The sequence below is a fragment of the Podarcis filfolensis genome, assembly GCF_964270895.1.
Source record: "Podarcis filfolensis genome assembly, chromosome: 5".
NCBI classification, from domain to species: domain Eukaryota; kingdom Metazoa; phylum Chordata; class Lepidosauria; order Squamata; family Lacertidae; genus Podarcis; species Podarcis filfolensis.
The window spans coordinates 80,188,665-80,205,570 of NC_139608.1; the positions used below are offsets into that span (position 1 = coordinate 80,188,665).

Consider the following 16,906-nt stretch of genomic DNA (forward strand, 5'->3'; position numbering starts at 1 on the left):
AAGAGCACTTCTGAGCCCAGAAACTAGCAGACAGACAATGTGGTTCTTTTACGTGGTCTTAGCAGACAGCACCTGTTAAAATTCTGGCTCCTGCATTTTGAGTCAGCTGATGTCCAAATTGTCTTCAAAAGCAGTTCCAACACAGCATATATTATGGGGAAAAGGCTTCTGCCAATTCTGCCATGGCAGTGTAAGGAGTAAAGTTCCTGAGCCTGGATGGCAGAGACCCTTTGCCCACATTTATTTACAATCTATATGGTGGGAAGGGTGGGGGTGTCTAGTAGCAGGAACCAGGGACTTTATAAGCTGAGAAAATTGAGCACAGGCATGATTAGGTAGAGAAATTGTAGGCAAAGCAGTATGTGGACAGAAGGGCATGAGAAGAGGCTTAAAATGAAACTCCTGGACACAGGCCTGGGCAGTCTCTATGGAGGTCCTGGGCTGCCCAGACAACAAAAGCCACCCCCCCGGCCCGGCTGATGTGGTCCAAAGGAAAGCACAGCAATACATTTGGCACCAGCTTGGCTGCAGGAGTTGCCGGAAGGAGGCGTATAAGACTCCATCCAACCATTTTAGGGACTCCACTCTGGATTTGTGCAGGGTTTACTTCAGGCAGTTTTATTTTAACGCCCCGGATCCAGTGAAGGAAATGGGAATAGTGTGGACCTGCATATGATCCTTCTCCAATTATAGAGGTACCTCCAATTCCCTTTCACAGAATCACTTAGAAGCAGGGCTTTTTCCACCCGGAACTCGCCAGAACTCAGTTCCGGCACCTCTCAGGTGGTGACCATTGTCATTATAAGAGAAGAAGGGAGGCGTTCATGGTGAGTTCCGGCATCTCTTTTTCTAGAAAAACAGTGCTGCTTAGAAGCTTCCTCATATCAGCTCAGGCCATCTAACCCAGGACTGTCCTCTCTGGCTGTTAGCAGCTCTCCAAGGGACCAGACAGAAGCTTTGCCCATCACCTGTTTCCTGATCATTTCAAATGATGCCTTCTGTTGACAATACAAAAGATGTGTTTGCCTGCTTCATTGCAGCCCCTCCCATAGCCATATGGAATTCAGGGTCAGTTTCCTTGGAAGAAGAGAGTATGAGAATGTCTATTGCAGCTGTAAAGACAACCCTGACTGCTGCCTTGAGCCTCACATTTACCAACTGAGCCAGAACGACACACATATTTTTAAGGTCTCCAATCTGCTTTTGCAAGGTGGGTGTGACTTGCAGAAAAGCCTTTGCATTCCAGCTACATTCCAAGTAGCTGGCAATCGAAACAAGACTGAAGGGTTTTGGGGTTTTTTTGCTCAGCCCAAACAGTTGCTGTTTCTCAAAAGATGACACTTTAAGCCCACCAACAATATTGATGGTAATTTCCTGTCATCACCAGGTGCTTCTGGTTGGTCCTGATTATTTAATTATTTACTTTAATGGCATATCCTTTCTTTATAAAAGCAAACAACGCTGTTTACAACAAACGTGCGAGTGCTGGGCAGGTGTTTGCAGGCCCTGATGGACTGGATGTGGGCAAACACATTCAAGCTGAATCCAGAAAAGACAGGTCTTCTGTGTTCCAAGTTCTCAAATCCAGGAGGTGGGAAGGCAGCCTTTTCTGGGTGGGGTTGCCCTCCTTTAGAAGGAGCAGTTCTGTAGCGTGGGGGTACTCATGGATCCAGTGTTGTTGCCTGAGGCCCAGGTGGCCTCGGTGGCTATTGCCATCTATGACTGGTTTGCCAGCTGCAGCAAACTTTTAGATGGAGATGATGTTGTGGCAGATTCCAGATTGGATTGTTGCAATGAGCTCTGTGTGAGACTGCCACTGAAAACGACTCAGAAATTTCAACCAGTCCAAATGCAGCAGCCAAATTATTGGCTTGGGTTGCCTCCTATAACCTCTGTTCTAAAACAGCTGCATTGGCTGCTTGTTTGTTTCTGGGCCCAATATAAGGTACTCACACTGGTGTTTAAACCCCTCAATTACTTCAGCCCCAAATATCTGAAAGACTGTCTCCTTCCCTATAGATCCACTGAGGTGCTAAGGGCAACAAAGAGGGAAGTTCTACCTCCTTCAGAGGTCTGGGTGCTGGGTCCACTATACAGTTTTTGGCGATTGCTAAAGATGCACTTTTTATCCTGGTCTTTTGTGTGTTTTCAAGACCCACCCTGTTCCAATGACTGAAATCTGTTGTAACCGCTTTTAATTCTAAATTTTTAATTATTGTATCCTGTGCTGGGAACTGGGGGTGAAAGGTGGGTAAGAAATGTATTTTAGACCCCAGTCAAGCTGGCAAAAATTTACCATACGCCCAATAACAAATGTTGGAAATGTAAGGAAACTGAAGGTACCTTTTACCACCTTTGGTGGACGTGCCCTAGGATTAAGGCCTTCTGGGAAATGATTTATAATGAAATGAAAAAGGTGCTTAAATGCACTTTCGTGAAGAAACCAGAAGCCTTCCTCCTGGGCATGGCAGGCCAATCGGTGTCAAGGAAAGATAGGACGTTTTTTATGTACGCTACAACAGCAGCAAGAGTACTCTTAGCAAAGTATTGGAAGACACAAGAACTACCCACACTGGAAGAATGGCAGACCAAGGTGATCGACTATATGGGACTGGCGGAGATGACTGGCAGAATCCGTGACCAAGGGAAAGAGACGGTGGAAGAAGATTGGAAGAAATTTAAAGTTTATCTTAAGAATTGTTGTAAAATTAATGAATGTTAAAATGTCTAGGGTAACGCAAAATAGAATTGCAGTGACAAACAATTGGATATGAGGAAAAAGATTTAAAGAAAGTGCTATAAGAAATTGAAATTAGGGGTTGCTGGAATGATTTAAAACAGGGATGCAGAAAGGGGAGGTATGGGGAAGTCGCTGAAAGAAGGTTTAAGGAAAGAAAGGTCAAGAAATTATACGTGTTTATATGTTTGTTTGTTTATGTATTGTGTTGTATTGTCTTTTAATATGTGTTGAAAAACCAAGTAAAAATTTATAAAAAAAAAGAAATGTATTATTTTATATTTTTTATATTTATGTGTATTTTTTTTTGCGTGTAGAACTTACTGCAGAAATAACAGTCTGAAAACTAGACCAATATATACATAGCCCTCTTGTGGCATGTAGGAGTTATTTCAGCATACTAAAAACACCTAGAAACTTCTGAAGCAGAGCTGGCTATCACAAATATTTTTGTCTGTACATTCTACATAATTTAGGAACAGTTTCTTTTTTATAATTTTTCCTAGTTCCTCCCCCCCTTAAAGATTCCTGCATTGCAGGGGGTTGAACTAGATGATCCTCACGGTCCCTTCTAACTCCACGATTCTATGATTCTCTGTACAAGCACTCACTGCTATATCATGGTTCCAAAATCAGTGGGGTGGGGTTAAAAGAAAACGCATGCATCTTAAATGGAGAAAAGTACAATATGGAAGAAAATACAAAATAAATATTTGTCTGGGCGATACTCTGTTTCTAGATTTGTGTTCTAAATGAAAGGGAAGAGGTTTACTCATTTCCTGGTTGCCATGACTATCCAAGGCAGGAAAGCCTTTGTATATTGGAACACAAAGTGGTTCCTTTCTTTCCCTCTTTCTGCAAAGAACCAAAAATTATCTATATACGTACGTTTGGGCAAGTTGGACAGTATACGTTTTTGTAGCTAGTAACTTTTTCCACTTTAATCTCTTTTTATTATTGATGACTTTCAATTTTTGATCCATTTGTTTTAAAATTTTGTGATTTAACATACAAATTTACAGAATTAAATAGATATCAATTTAAAACCACAAAACATCCTAAAAATGCAACGGATGCAAAGCAAGAACACTAGTCACAAACAGCATTCAGCCCAGTAAGAACAGTTTTATGCAGATGGAATAATTGTAACCCACTTACCAAACGAGCATAACATCTTCATACCAGTGTCGGCAGCCACAGAGATTGCATGGGGAATCTCCAGCTTCCTTGTGTGTCGGGCAGATCTCTGTGCAGTCTTCCTCTCTTAAGTCACAGCTGGGTTGTGCCACAGAATGAATCCTCATGTAATATCCCTTAGGTTGCAAGATCAGGACTTGTTGGAGGAGGCGTGAGCCCTGATTCCTATGGTCATTTTTGGAACATCATCCAGGTGTGACAATAGGTTCTGTGGTCCCAAAGAGGATTCAAATGAAACAGCATATAGCTGTGTCTGCAACATACCGCTGGATAGGATGACTCATTCAACACTCTGCTGCCACCATGTGGAGACTTGCCTGTTGGTTAATTAGTCTAGGGCAAAGGATTGCCCTATACACCATACATGTAGAGAGCATTACAAGCACATTTCCACACTAAAGTATCCTGGGAACTGTAGTTTGTCCTCCCAGAGTTACAGTTCCCAGCATTCTTAACAAACTACAGTTCCCAGGATTCCTTTGGGGGTGTTTTAAATGTATAGTGTGTACACAGCATACACACACACACACACACAGAGAGAGAGAGAGAGAGAGAGAGAGAGAGAGAGAGAGAGAGAGAGAAAATCTAAATCTAAACCTAAATATCCATAGCTTTGCTATCCTTCATGTGCAATATACTTGCTGGGCATATTGTTGTCCCAATCACCAAAGAGAATGATGAATTATGTAACTACAGACTGGCCAGTCTAGTGATTTTACTATTGTTATCAACCTGGAAGTACAACGCAATGAACAAAAAGAGCTCATATTTAGTTTGCTCCAGTTTCCCAACAGAGGGAGCCCTTCATCAAGAGTTTGCAGACAATAGTGTTGGTCAGATAGGAGAAATCCCAAACCTTTTGTTTCACGTGTGCCAATGACTGCAGTTCAGCAACGACTAAAAAAGGAAAAAAAGTTTGTAGAATGAAAGAACACAGAGTGGCTACTCAGCCATTTTGAAGCAGGCAAAAGAAATATCATTAGTTTCTTGAATGCACATTATGACCCCTGAAATAACCACCATCATTATGTGAATGATAAAGGAACTATGCATACTTTTTTGTGCGCACCCTACGTGCAAAGGGAATGCATGTGCCTGTAAATATATTATAGACAGGGAGCTCCAGTCAATCAGTTGATGCTTCCCCCTGAAAAATGTGGCTTTACCCAGTATGGGAATAATACAATAATACAATAAGTGGGAGGAAATCAGGCTCCAAATGTTTCACTCAGGTTCACATGCAATTTGTTTCAGTGTTTTGGGATGGGTGGATCAATTGTCACATTCTGCTCTTCCTTTTTCCATGCCCACTGTCTCCTCAGTGCAGTAATTTATTTTCTAGCTTTGATAGTAACTATTTCTGATGCACTCCTGAATGAAGGATTCTCCCTTCATAGTGCAGGGTGCTGGAAAAAAGTCATTTCTGAAACTGGCCCCTGAGTAAGATACCTTTGCAACGTGGAGAGGGCTTTATTGTGCACCTTATTCCTGTGGCCAACTTCAGGAGGACGTGTCTGAAAAGATTGAGAGCAAGTTCTACATCACCTTGGTGGAGGGGATGGAGGATCGAGAGACAGCTTCCCAAGGACTGGAAGGGTATGATGGTGTCAACCCAAAGGTCTGTCAAGGGGTTGGACTAGATCAGATGGAACTCCCTTCCACTGGACAGTTGGGGCCAAACACTTCAGAAACCAAGAGGAAGGGAGCACCTAGTCTCCAACACTCAAGGAAGCTCCATCAAACTATGTCTTGTGGTTCCTTTTCCTGTTGAGCATTTTGTGCGTATGTTTAGTGCTATCAGCCCATATAGATTTTTTTCAATCTATATTCCTTATTGTCAATAAAATTTGTATGTGTGGCAGAAATGTATTGGTGGTGGAATTCCTAGTGGGTTCTTTTGGCAACTGCCTTTTAAGCTAAAAGGAATATTGGATACAGTCCATACCACATTTGTTGAAGATAAGGAAGAACCTATCAGAGCTGAGAGAGAGAGAAATCTAAATGGTTACTTTCCTGTTTGTACATTGTTCCAAAAGATAGTTAATCTGCTTGCCTGAAATCCACAGACAGCATGGCCACAGCCACTAGGCAGCCGAGCAGTTTAAACCCATGGGTCCACAGAGAGGATATTGTTCCTTAATTTCCTTATACTGCAATCCTTCACATCAGCGGCGAGGAACCTGTGACCCTCCAGATGTTTGGACTACAATTCACAATACAATCGGCTCAGAAGAACTTTTGGCAAAGTGTAGCAGAGATGCGGGTTAAGATACTTATTTTTAATGTGACTGCAGATGTTGATGTCACTGACATTTCAGCCCTGCCCTTAAAGCCGATATTCGCAGGGCACCTTGCAGCAAACCCCACACTTAAGTTGTGACAAGGATATGTGTCCTCAGTTTCACCCGTGAAGCGTTGGAGAGTAAGATAGTGTGTCCCCAACGCATTTCAGGCCCAGTGACGCAATGTCGCAATCCAAAGCAACATCAGTGTTACATAAGGCAAGCCTGCCAAGGAATTCATCAAGTGTGAATCTACCAAAAAACACAAAAAAAACCTGGACCGTTTCTCTTAGTGAAATCCTTATGGATCTAATTGAAACCATCTGACAAAAGCCCTTCATCGTTAACGGAAATGCAGCACAACCAAAGAAAGGCCAGCAGGGGGAGAAAAGTTTCTCAATCGTTTGCAGACAACTTGGAGGGGAATGGGTATTTGGCAGGCAGCTGTGGATTCTCTGACTTCCACAGCCAAGTTGGGCAAAAGGTATCCTGTGTGCACATCTTTGCTGCATTGCAAATTGGGAGCAAGCTCTATTTCCTCTGGGGCCTGCTTTGAGCGACCCCATATATATAGTCTTTGTCCCATGTTACTAATACTATGGTTTCCTTGTATCATCCATTTCTTCCCACGGTCCTGCATTTTACACACATTTTATTTCTCTCTGGATCAAGAAATGTTTGGTGAGACTGTGGGAGCTAGATACTGTAGTTCCTTGGCACATGGAGGCAGTCTGATGCTTTGTTGCTCTCACAGAGTGGAAAGCGATGATGGAGAGGGATCTGGAAGGCAAGCAAATTGTTCTCTGTGTTTCCATCTCTCTTGAAACACACCTTTTCCATCTCAAGAAAAGATGTGCATGCCATGCCACTCCATCTGCCTGTCTCCTGAGGAAGACAATGACAGTTATTATGTATATGGACAGGGCTTTTTTCCAGCTGGAACGTGCCGGAACAGCACCTCTCAGCTGGGCCCCAGAAGTGGAGGAAGAGACCTGACCAGCTTCAGCAAAGCCCCGTTGTGCCTCCGGGTCACGAGGAGTACCCAAAGGCGATGTTCTCTATGGGCTCTGGAGAGGGTCTCCTCACAAGCCGGAGGCGCATCGGAGCTTTGCTGAGGCTCTTCAGCCCCCCAGAAAATAGCAGATGCGTGGGAAAGCGGCGCCTCAGCTGAGTAAGTCACCAGCTGGTCTGGCTCACATGAGGCTTGTTAAGCTGCAGAAGGCTCACCTCACCTCAGCGGAACAGCCTCAACAAGCTTCTGGCTGGCAAGGAGACCTGACCCTCAGCCTGAAGAGATTCTCTTTGGGCTCTGGGGTGGGTCTTCTGAGGGAGGTGCGTTCTGGCAGCTTTTTGTCTAGAAAAAAAGCACCATATACAGTCCTTTTCCTAAGTTCTCAAAACACGTCACCCATATTACCATCAACCAGGTTTAGATGCTCTAAACTAGTACCCTCAAACCTTTTCAAGACCCAGGACCCACTCTTAACTTAAACATACATTTGCAAACCCAGTTCTTAATCCTAGAAGCGACAGCGGCCACATCCCATGACTTTGACTGGCTACTTAAACCAGGGGAGGGTGGCTACCCTCGAACCCTCAGTGAGTCAGGGCCTTCCCTTGCATGCGAAGACAGGCTCTGGCGGATTGAGAGGACAAGGCCGATATTGGGTCCAGTGGTCAAGAAGGCGGTTTGCACATACTGTTGAGGGAAATGGGGGGGGGGGCAGATGGGGCTTGTCAACTCTGAATTTAAACCTCCGCTGCCTTGCAGCTGTAGTCATTCATGAGAAAGGCTTCGGGAGCAAATCCTGAGGGAAAATCCGTACCTGCTGCTTTGAAGGACATCTTTTTGAGAGGAAAAAGCTAAGGGGGAAATCCAGAGTGGAGTCCCTAAGATGGTTGGATGGTGTGTTGTGCACCTCCTTCCAGCAACTCCTTCAGTTAAGCTGATTGCTCTGCTCTCCTTTGGATTATACCAGTAGGCTGAGAGGGAGGCCCTGTTGTCCAGGCAGCCCAGGACCTCCATACACACTCTCCAGGCTTGTGCCCTGGGGAGGTCACAAAGATGTTGCTAACACAGCAACAACAATGCAGGAGGCAGCAGTTACGAGTTTCTGCAGCTACAGCAGGCACTGTGATTCTCCAGCAGTTCGACTTCACCCCCAGAAGCACACTCCATTGACTCTCAAGATAAACAGATGCCAGCAACCATATATTTGCATAGGATCAGGCCATGACCCACTAGGGGTCTCGACTTACCAGTTGAAGACCAGTGCTCTAAAACCTTTCTGCATGGAGTGTCTCTTGGAGATGGCCTCATGGGGGGCAGTAGTACCTGATCCAGAAAGATAATACTGCCACATGGATCTTCCTGGTAGAGGTCTTTCTCACAACTCCCCACCTGGAAGCAGCGCCTTAAGATTTCCTCAGTGCAGCTCCATGGAGGAACTCTGTGCAGAGAGAACTGTACCATTGCTTCAACTGGGACACATTGTAAGGTAGGCCAGAATTATTGACCCTAACTGTACTAGAGATTGAAGGGGGGGTGGCAGAGGGGGCTGAGAATAAGCATTAACATGATCACACCAATCATTTCATGTGTTTATATGTTTACAAAAGCTGCATGTTCATAGGAAATAATAGGATTGGGGAGTGCAACAGAGAAAAATGACAACGTTGGTAAAAGCACCTGTAACATAGTCACAGAATTGTAGAGTTGGAAGGGGTCCTGAGTGTCATCTAGTCCAACCCCCAGCAATGCAGGAACCTCAGCTAAAGCATCCGTGACAGATGGCCATCCAACCCCTGCTTAAAAACCTCCAACATGTCAATAAATGGAGTTCCACAGGGCAGGGGCTGCTATGCTAAATGCTCAGTCCCTGGTAAACAGACTGATAGGTGCCTGTCAGTTGGCGCTCCTAAAAGTGAATGTACATACCACTCAAAGAAGGTCAAGAGACTGGCTTCCGCCACTCCACTTTTCCAGGACAATGAGGGGAAATACTGAAATGAAACATGGGGGAAATACCTGGCATGGGCACACCCTTCATTTCACTCTATCTCTTTGGCTCATTTATCACACTCTGCAGTGACAGCTGCAAACCCTCCCTACCCCAGAATCCTACTGTTTCCTTTACAAGACAGAGTAACTGCATTTTACCTCCCTTTGCTTCTCAACCAAAGCTTATCATTGTGTGGTATTGGCGCTAAAGGGAAATGTTTTCCATTTGTTATCTCTCAGTGTTCCTTGCCGTTTCAATCTATTATTGTAAAGGCAGAGATTAGACTTTCTCTTGCGGCATTTTGTTTTCCTTTGCAGCTTTTTGAAGCTTATCGCTGAACCAATGCAATCCAAGTAATGGCAGCTCGAAGAGGCATTCCCTTCCCATCTGCGTCAAATTAAAAGTCTCGCTCGTAATTAAATGAAACGAGAAAATCAAGGAGCTCTGATCTTAGTCTTCTTAGAACCAGAATTCTCCGAAAGAGAAAATGGCAATTGAGTGGGGCATTTTCAGATCACACTAGCATAATGGGAGGCATTATTACCATAATAACATTTTATAGTAATAATCTTTCAGAGTAATGTGGTAGAACATGTTTTGTCTGAAGTGGGAGAAATTGAGGTTTCGGGAACTGTCAAAATAAAGGGAGAAATTATGCCCATTCCTGTGCATATTTATTCAGAAATACGTCTCAGTGAGAGCAGCGATGCTTACTCCCAAGGAAGTGGGCATATGGTTTCAGCCTTAATAGGATATATCTTTTAAAATGTGCTTAACCTTATTGCTTCAATCTAGCCTGCTCAGACAGTAAGATCTCCTCCAGAGATTACCCTCTCACAAGAAGTCTTGTTTGGAAACATGATATGCAGCTAGGGACATAAAGTTTATTGTGGTATAAGCTTGATAAATTCCCAGTTTATTCATTTCAGTTTGCAAGTGAATTAAAATCAGAACAGTGACTGAATTCCAAGCTGTTTTAGCAAATAAAAAATGGTGGGGGAGAGATACAGACAGAAGGTTAAAGAGAGACCCTTATTCCACTTCCCAGGTTAGCACCAGCATGAAATTCCTCATCTGAAGAACTGGGATATTATATATATATAAAAAGTTATTTTATGTCCTGCATAAATTGACAGTGCAATCCAAACCCAAGATGCATCAGGATGACAGTTTGGATTTGGCAGATCGTAAGCTTTCCTGACCGAGCCCACCTAAGTCCCTCACCCCTCCTGAGCTGTGCCCAGGATGGCTGTCTACCAGCTCCACCTGGTACACCGGCTGAGACCCTACCTGCCGAAGCACTGTCTCACCAGAGTGGTACATGCTCTGGTTATCTCCCACTTGGTCTACTGCAATGAGCTCTATGTGGGGCTACCTTTGATGGTGACTCAGAAACGACAACTAATGCAGAATGCGGCAGCTAGACTGGTGACTGGAAGTAGCTGCCAGGGTCATGTAACAACGGTCCTAAAGAATCTACATTGGCTCCCAGTGTACCCACATTGTACCTAATGTTACCTACCTTAGTGCCTACTTTCTCCCTAGCAAAGTCCTACAGTGTCATCACATTTCTTTCAGTTCTTTGAAGAGGGTATCACACCTGAAGAATTTGCCTCAAGCATTGCAATGCCCACCCAGGCCAGACTGGAACCTAGAAGTACCTGCTACGGACTAGCAAAGTAAACAGGCTGTGAAATATACTCAGAGTCGCGAAGTGATTTCATGCTCTTTATTCAGCTCATAGTGGTGAGGAGGAATGAATGAATGTCCCATCAAAGTATCTGCTTTATATACATTATTTACACAATGGGCTGCACATGATTGGCTAATTCCGGAATTCTACTGTAAGCCAATCAGGTTGTGGATTCACTTCTATCTGGAGCATGATTGGGTAGTTCCTGCCAACCAATCATACTGCTGCATTGTTCTAGGACCAATCAGACTGCTGCATTCTGAATCCTATTGTTCTAGGACCAATCAGACTGCTGCAGTTTGGATCCTATTGTTCTAGGACCAATCAGACTGCTGCAGTTTGGATCCTATTCAACTCAGTACATAACACCCCTCCCCTCTAAGTTCCAGTCCTGCCCGGGAGGTTGCATTCATAGTCCTCGAGGTACGCTGGCGGCCTACGTGTGCGTTGCGGCCTGGGGTGTTCCCTGGTCCGGGGTTCAGGTTCTGGCTCGTGTTCCAAGGATGCTGGCTGTGATGGGGCTATTTGGTCTGGCGCAACTGGCTCGCTCAGTCGTGGTTCTGGTTCTGGTGTCCTTTCGGCCTCGCAGGTCCTCTCTGTATTTACTGATTCTGCCTCTCCTGCTGGCCCCTCGTGCTCTATGGGCCTCACTGCCCCTCTGTTCCCTTGGGACTCCTCTGAACTTTCCTCCTCCTGGTTTTCTCCCGGGAATCGTCGCCGTATCTGGTCGCAGTGACGGCGCCAGCATTGCCCTCCATCTGTTAGCACCTCGTACGACACGGGGCCAGTGACCCTGGTGACTGTGGCGGGTACCCATGCTGGGCCTGCCCCAAAATTCTTTGCGTACACTGGGTCCTGGGCCTCGAAGGTCCGGGGGTTCCTGCCTTCCCCCACTCCTACCTCATCCTGAGCTCTATCGGGGTGAAGGCGGTCCAATCTGATTGCAAGGTGCCGACCCATTAGTAGTTCAGCGGGGCTCCAGCCAGTCGTTGAGCTGGGGGTGCTGTGCTGTGCTAGAAGGAATGTGGCAAGGCGGTACTCCCAATCCCCTTGCGTCATGCGGCGAAGGGTGTCCTTGGTGGTCCGCACCATGCGTTCTGCTTGGCCATTGGTGGCAGGATGGAATGGCGCCGAACGGATGTGGCGGATGGCGTTCTGCGCTGTGAAGGTTTGGAATTCTCCTGACGTAAATGCAGTCCCGTTGTCTGAGACGAGAGTGTCAGGGAGCCCGTGGGTTGCAAACAGCCTGCGTAGTACCCGGATGGCTGCGGACGTAGAAGTGGACGGTACCAGTGCGACTTCCAGCCATTTGGTGTAGGAGTCCACCACTATGAAGAATGTTTTCCCCTGAAAGGGGCCAGCGAAGTCCACATGCAGGCGTGACCATGGTGCTCGGGCGGACTCCCAGGACTGGACTGGGGCCCTTGGGGGATCTGGGCGGGATTCTTGGCAGGCCTGGCAGTGTTTGACCCAGGCCTCTATCTCTCCGTCGATCCCCGGCCACCACACATAACTCCTGGCAAGGGCCTTCATTCTTACTACCCCTGGGTGTGTCTCGTGTAGGGCTGTGAGGACCCTTTTGCAGAGGGGCTGGGGAACAACGACCCTGCTTCCCCATAACAGGCACCCCTTGTGGGCCGACAGTTCATGTTTGCGGGTTGTGTAGCCGGCGAATTCTGGCCCGGGGCTGCTGCTGGGCCATCCCCTCCACACCCAGTCCAGGACCCGGGAGATGACCCTATCTTTCTTGGAATGGTGTGCAACTTCTTGTGCCTGAATGGGGCGGTCGGGAAGCAGCTCCAGGCTCATAACCTCTTGTGCAGGTGCTGGGTCGGGGCCTGTTTCCGGTAGTGGTAGCCTGCTGAGGGCATCCGCATGGCCCATCGCCTTCCCCGGACGGTGAATCAGTGCATACTGGTAGCTGGCAAGGAAAATTGACCACCTGAGGACGCGAGGAGACAGCACTTGGGGGGTCTGCTTTTCAGGGGCAAATAAGCCAAGCAACGGCTTGTGGTCAGTCACCACGGTGAAGGGCCGCCCGTACAAGAAATCATGGAATTTTTTTACTCCCTTCACGATTGCCAGACCCTCCTTGTCGATTTGCGAGTAGTTCCGCTCGGTTGCGTTGAGTGTCTGGGAAAAGTATGCCACCGGTACCTCTCTTCCATCCGGGAGTTGGTGTCCCAGGACAGCGCCAATTCCATAGGGCGAGGCATCGCATGCTAGCACCACCGGCAGCCTCTCGTCGAAGTGTGCCAAGACCGAGTTTGAGACAAGCAAGTCCTTGACTGCCTGGAATGCGGCCTCCTGGCGCTGGCCCCACACCCAAGGGGCCCGCTTGTCCAGGAGTCTGTGTAGGGGCTCTGCTACCGCCGCCTTGTGGGGAAGGAAGGAATGGTAAAAGTTCAATAGTCCCAAGAAGGCCTGAAGTTCAGTCTTGTTCTTGGGCGCTGGGGCATCACAAATGGCCCGTACCTTGTCCCCAGTCGGGTGGACCCCTTCTGCGTCCACCATAAATCCCAGAAAGTCCACCTGAGGCACTCCTAGTAGACATTTTTCCCGCTTCACCTTGAGACCCGCCGTCTGGAAATGGTGCAGAACGGTGCGGAGGCGGTCCTCAAACTCCTCTGGTGTGGGCCCAGCAATCAACACATCATCGAAGAAGGGGGTGACGCCAGGAATCCCTTTAAGTAGAGAGTCCATTAGATTCTGGAATATGCCTGGTGCCACGCTGACACCGAATTGCAGCCGCTTTACCCTGAATGCTCCTCTGTGCGTCACAATCGTCTGTGCCTCTGCTGTGGCCTCATCTACTGGCAGCTGTTGATATGCTTGGGCCAAGTCCAGCTTGCCAAAAATTTTCGACCCAGCCAGGGTGGCAAGAACATGGCTGACCACTGGCACTGGGTATGCATGGGCCGTGAGGGCCTTGTTTATGGTACATTTGTAGTCTGCGCAGGTGCGGACTGAACCATTAGGCTTGACGGGCGTGACGATTGGGGTTTCCCAGGGGGCATTAGGCACCGGCTCCAGCACTCCTTGCTCCACGAGCCGGTCCAATTCCTCGTCTATACGGGGTTTCAGGGCGAACGGGACCCGGCGGGCCTTGAGCCTGACCGGTCGTACTGCGGGGTCAAGCTGTAGAGCAATGGGGGGGCCCGTATACTGTCCCAATTTCCCACCGAAAACCCCCGGAAATTCCTTGCATATGGCGTCCACGTCCACTTGTAAGCTAGTGTGGTTCACCCCGGTGACGGCTAGCCCCAGTGGTCCAAACCATGCCAATCCCAGTAAGCTAATGTAGGGGCCCTTGACCACAAGCAAGTCCAGTTGCCGCGTCTGCCCTCGGTATTGCACCCTGAAGGTCCCCACCCCCATTGTGGGGACCTTACGTTTTTGGAAGTCCCGGAGGGTGAATGGGGCCGGCCTGAGTTTGGGACCCCCAGTAGGACACAGTTTCCTTAAGGTCCTTGCCGAGATTATGGATAGAGTTGAACCCGTGTCAAGCTCCATGCGGCATGGGGCCCCCTCTATCTGTACGTCAACATAAATTTTCTCTACGTTGGGGTGGGGCAACTGGTATACCTGGAAGTCCGTGAGCTCTGTCGAGTTGCCTTGGTGCGTTGGGCCCCGGGACCTGGGGCTCTTGGATTGGTCATCTGATGCCTGGCGTCGGGTGGGCCGAGCCCGACACACCCGGGCAATGTGTCCCAATTTTCTGCACTGCCTGCACTCTGCGTTGCGGAAACGGCAGGTCCTCCTCTCGTGACTTTCTCCACAGCTTGCGCAGTTCCCTCCTTCTCGTCGAGGCAGCTGTGGTATGTGGGCTGCTTGAGTGCGCTGCTGTACTCGGTGCACCTCCTCCCTGTCGGGTCCTGAGTCGTCGGTGAGGTCTTCGTGGTGGACCCTCAGTTGGGACAGCTGGCTCGGCCGTGCCTCTTGCGTCGACCTCTCGGCAGCTTCCGTTGCCAGGGCCTCCTCCAGAGCGACCTGGAACGTTAGGTCCTTCTTAGCGTAGAGGCGTCGTTGCAGCTTCTCATCCTTCAGGCCACCGACGAGGCGGTCACGAAGCATGTTCTCCAGCTCTGAGAAGTTGCAGAACCGGGCGGCTTGGCGGAGAGAGGTCACAAACCCAGTTATGGTTTCCCCAGGGGCTTGCCGCTTTGCGTAGAAGGCATTTCGACGAGCCACCACTGAGGGCTGCGGCGAAAAGTGCCCCTTCAGCTGTTCCATTATTGTTTTGGATGGAACAGTAGCGACGTCTTCAGGCGCAAGGAGAGCCCGGGCGAATTCAAACGTCTCCTCTCCGCAGACGCTGAAGAATATCGCCCTCTTCTTGGCGTCTTCTTCGTCGGTGACCCCTTTGGCTTCTAGGAGGAAGGTGAAACGGGAGGCGTACGCTTCCCAGTCTCCAGATGCTGGGTTGAATGGCGAGAAGCTGTTGTCGGTTGCCATTCTGAGTTTCTTGTGTCCCGGAGCTGAAGCCTGGAACACGGTGCGAGGCAGCGGTGCGGCAGGTGGCGGTGCTGCGGTGCTGTGTGTGGCAGTCAGCTCAGCGGGATCCCACCTTCGTCGCCAGTGAAATATACTCAGAGTCGCGAAGTGATTTCATGCTCTTTATTCAGCTCATAGTGGTGAGGAGGAATGAATGAATGTCCCATCAAAGTATCTGCTTTATATACATTATTTACACAATGGGCTGCACATGATTGGCTAATTCCGGAATTCTACTGTAAGCCAATCAGGTTGTGGATTCACTTCTATCTGGAGCATGATTGGGTAGTTCCTGCCAACCAATCATACTGCTGCATTGTTCTAGGACCAATCAGACTGCTGCATTCTGAATCCTATTGTTCTAGGACCAATCAGACTGCTGCAGTTTGGATCCTATTGTTCTAGGACCAATCAGACTGCTGCAGTTTGGATCCTATTCAACTCAGTACATAACAGGCTGCAAAGTAGGAGGCTAGGCTAGATAGGCCTGTGGTCTGATCCAGTTACGTTCTGCTGCAGCTCCTAAACAAAACTGCTCCAATGATCTGCAACATACCCTGATCAATATTTCCCTCTCTCAGATCTCGGGAGGTAGTCCGGTCCTCAATTACAAACTCTTGTCACATTGCAGGTTAAGTCTACTTCAATTCAGCCATGGCCCACAGAGAACAAATAGGCCTCAGTTGAGAGGAGATTTGTTCTGCTCAAATCCCATAAAAATCAATGGGTCACATATTAATCAAGACTAACCCATGCCCCATTGATTTCTCATCAAAGCTCTGTGGGTTTCATTTATTTCAATGAGAAAAGCACAATTAAATCCCAATGGCTTGGTGCCCTTTTGTGGGGGTCATCACATCTAGTTTCATTTAAGATCATTCAAATACTGGTTCTGCCAATAGCCATGTTGGCACCCTGTTCCTAAACACACTTGTTTCTAAGTTCATTCCACTGATTTCAGTTGAGCTTTCTTCCTAGTTAAGTGTGCATAAGGTTACTGCTTAGGAAACCCAATAGCCGCACCAAAAATACCTGCAGATTGGATCTTCTGTTTAGGACACACTTTGTACATCTATATGTTACTCTGCACTTTCTTTAAGCATTTTTTTCAGCTTACCCATTACAGCGACAGCTTATAGGTTTGCTATGGGCATTTTTAAAACAGAGCCACCAAATTTATACTTCTCCTTCCTTCTGTTGCTCAGCGTTCCTTCACATGTGTGGCTTGACCCTAATGTGTCTGAACTGTACTCACGCAACTAAATGTTACTGCATGGCATAATACAACAAAATTCCTTCTTTTCTTTTTTTCCTCTTTTCCCTTTCTCACTCCTTTATGCCGCCTGCCCCATTCTTCTCTTGTGTTGACTTACATAAGAAAGTTTCAACGAAAATGGGCTGGGGAAGGATAGGGGTGAAGAGAGCAAGTTGAAGTGAAGCATGCAGTTCAGCCTTTGTAAAAATTCATAAAATTAATAAGTATTATTAATTTATTATTGTT

The 16,906-nt window shown here is 47.5% G+C and overlaps 1 protein-coding gene across 1 annotated transcript; it reads right to left on the reverse strand.

Moving 5' to 3' along the window:
• Positions 1-11,918: 11,918 nt before the first annotated feature.
• LOC310763757 (uncharacterized protein) lies at positions 11,919-15,366 on the reverse strand (the record flags this gene model as incomplete). Its single annotated transcript, XM_083616408.1, has 2 exons — positions 11,919-13,595; positions 14,497-15,366. The coding sequence occupies 2 exons, from the start codon at positions 15,364-15,366 to the stop codon at positions 13,557-13,559; spliced, it is 909 nt and encodes a 302-aa protein (XP_083472534.1). The 3' UTR covers positions 11,919-13,556.
• Positions 15,367-16,906: the final 1,540 nt, after the last annotated feature.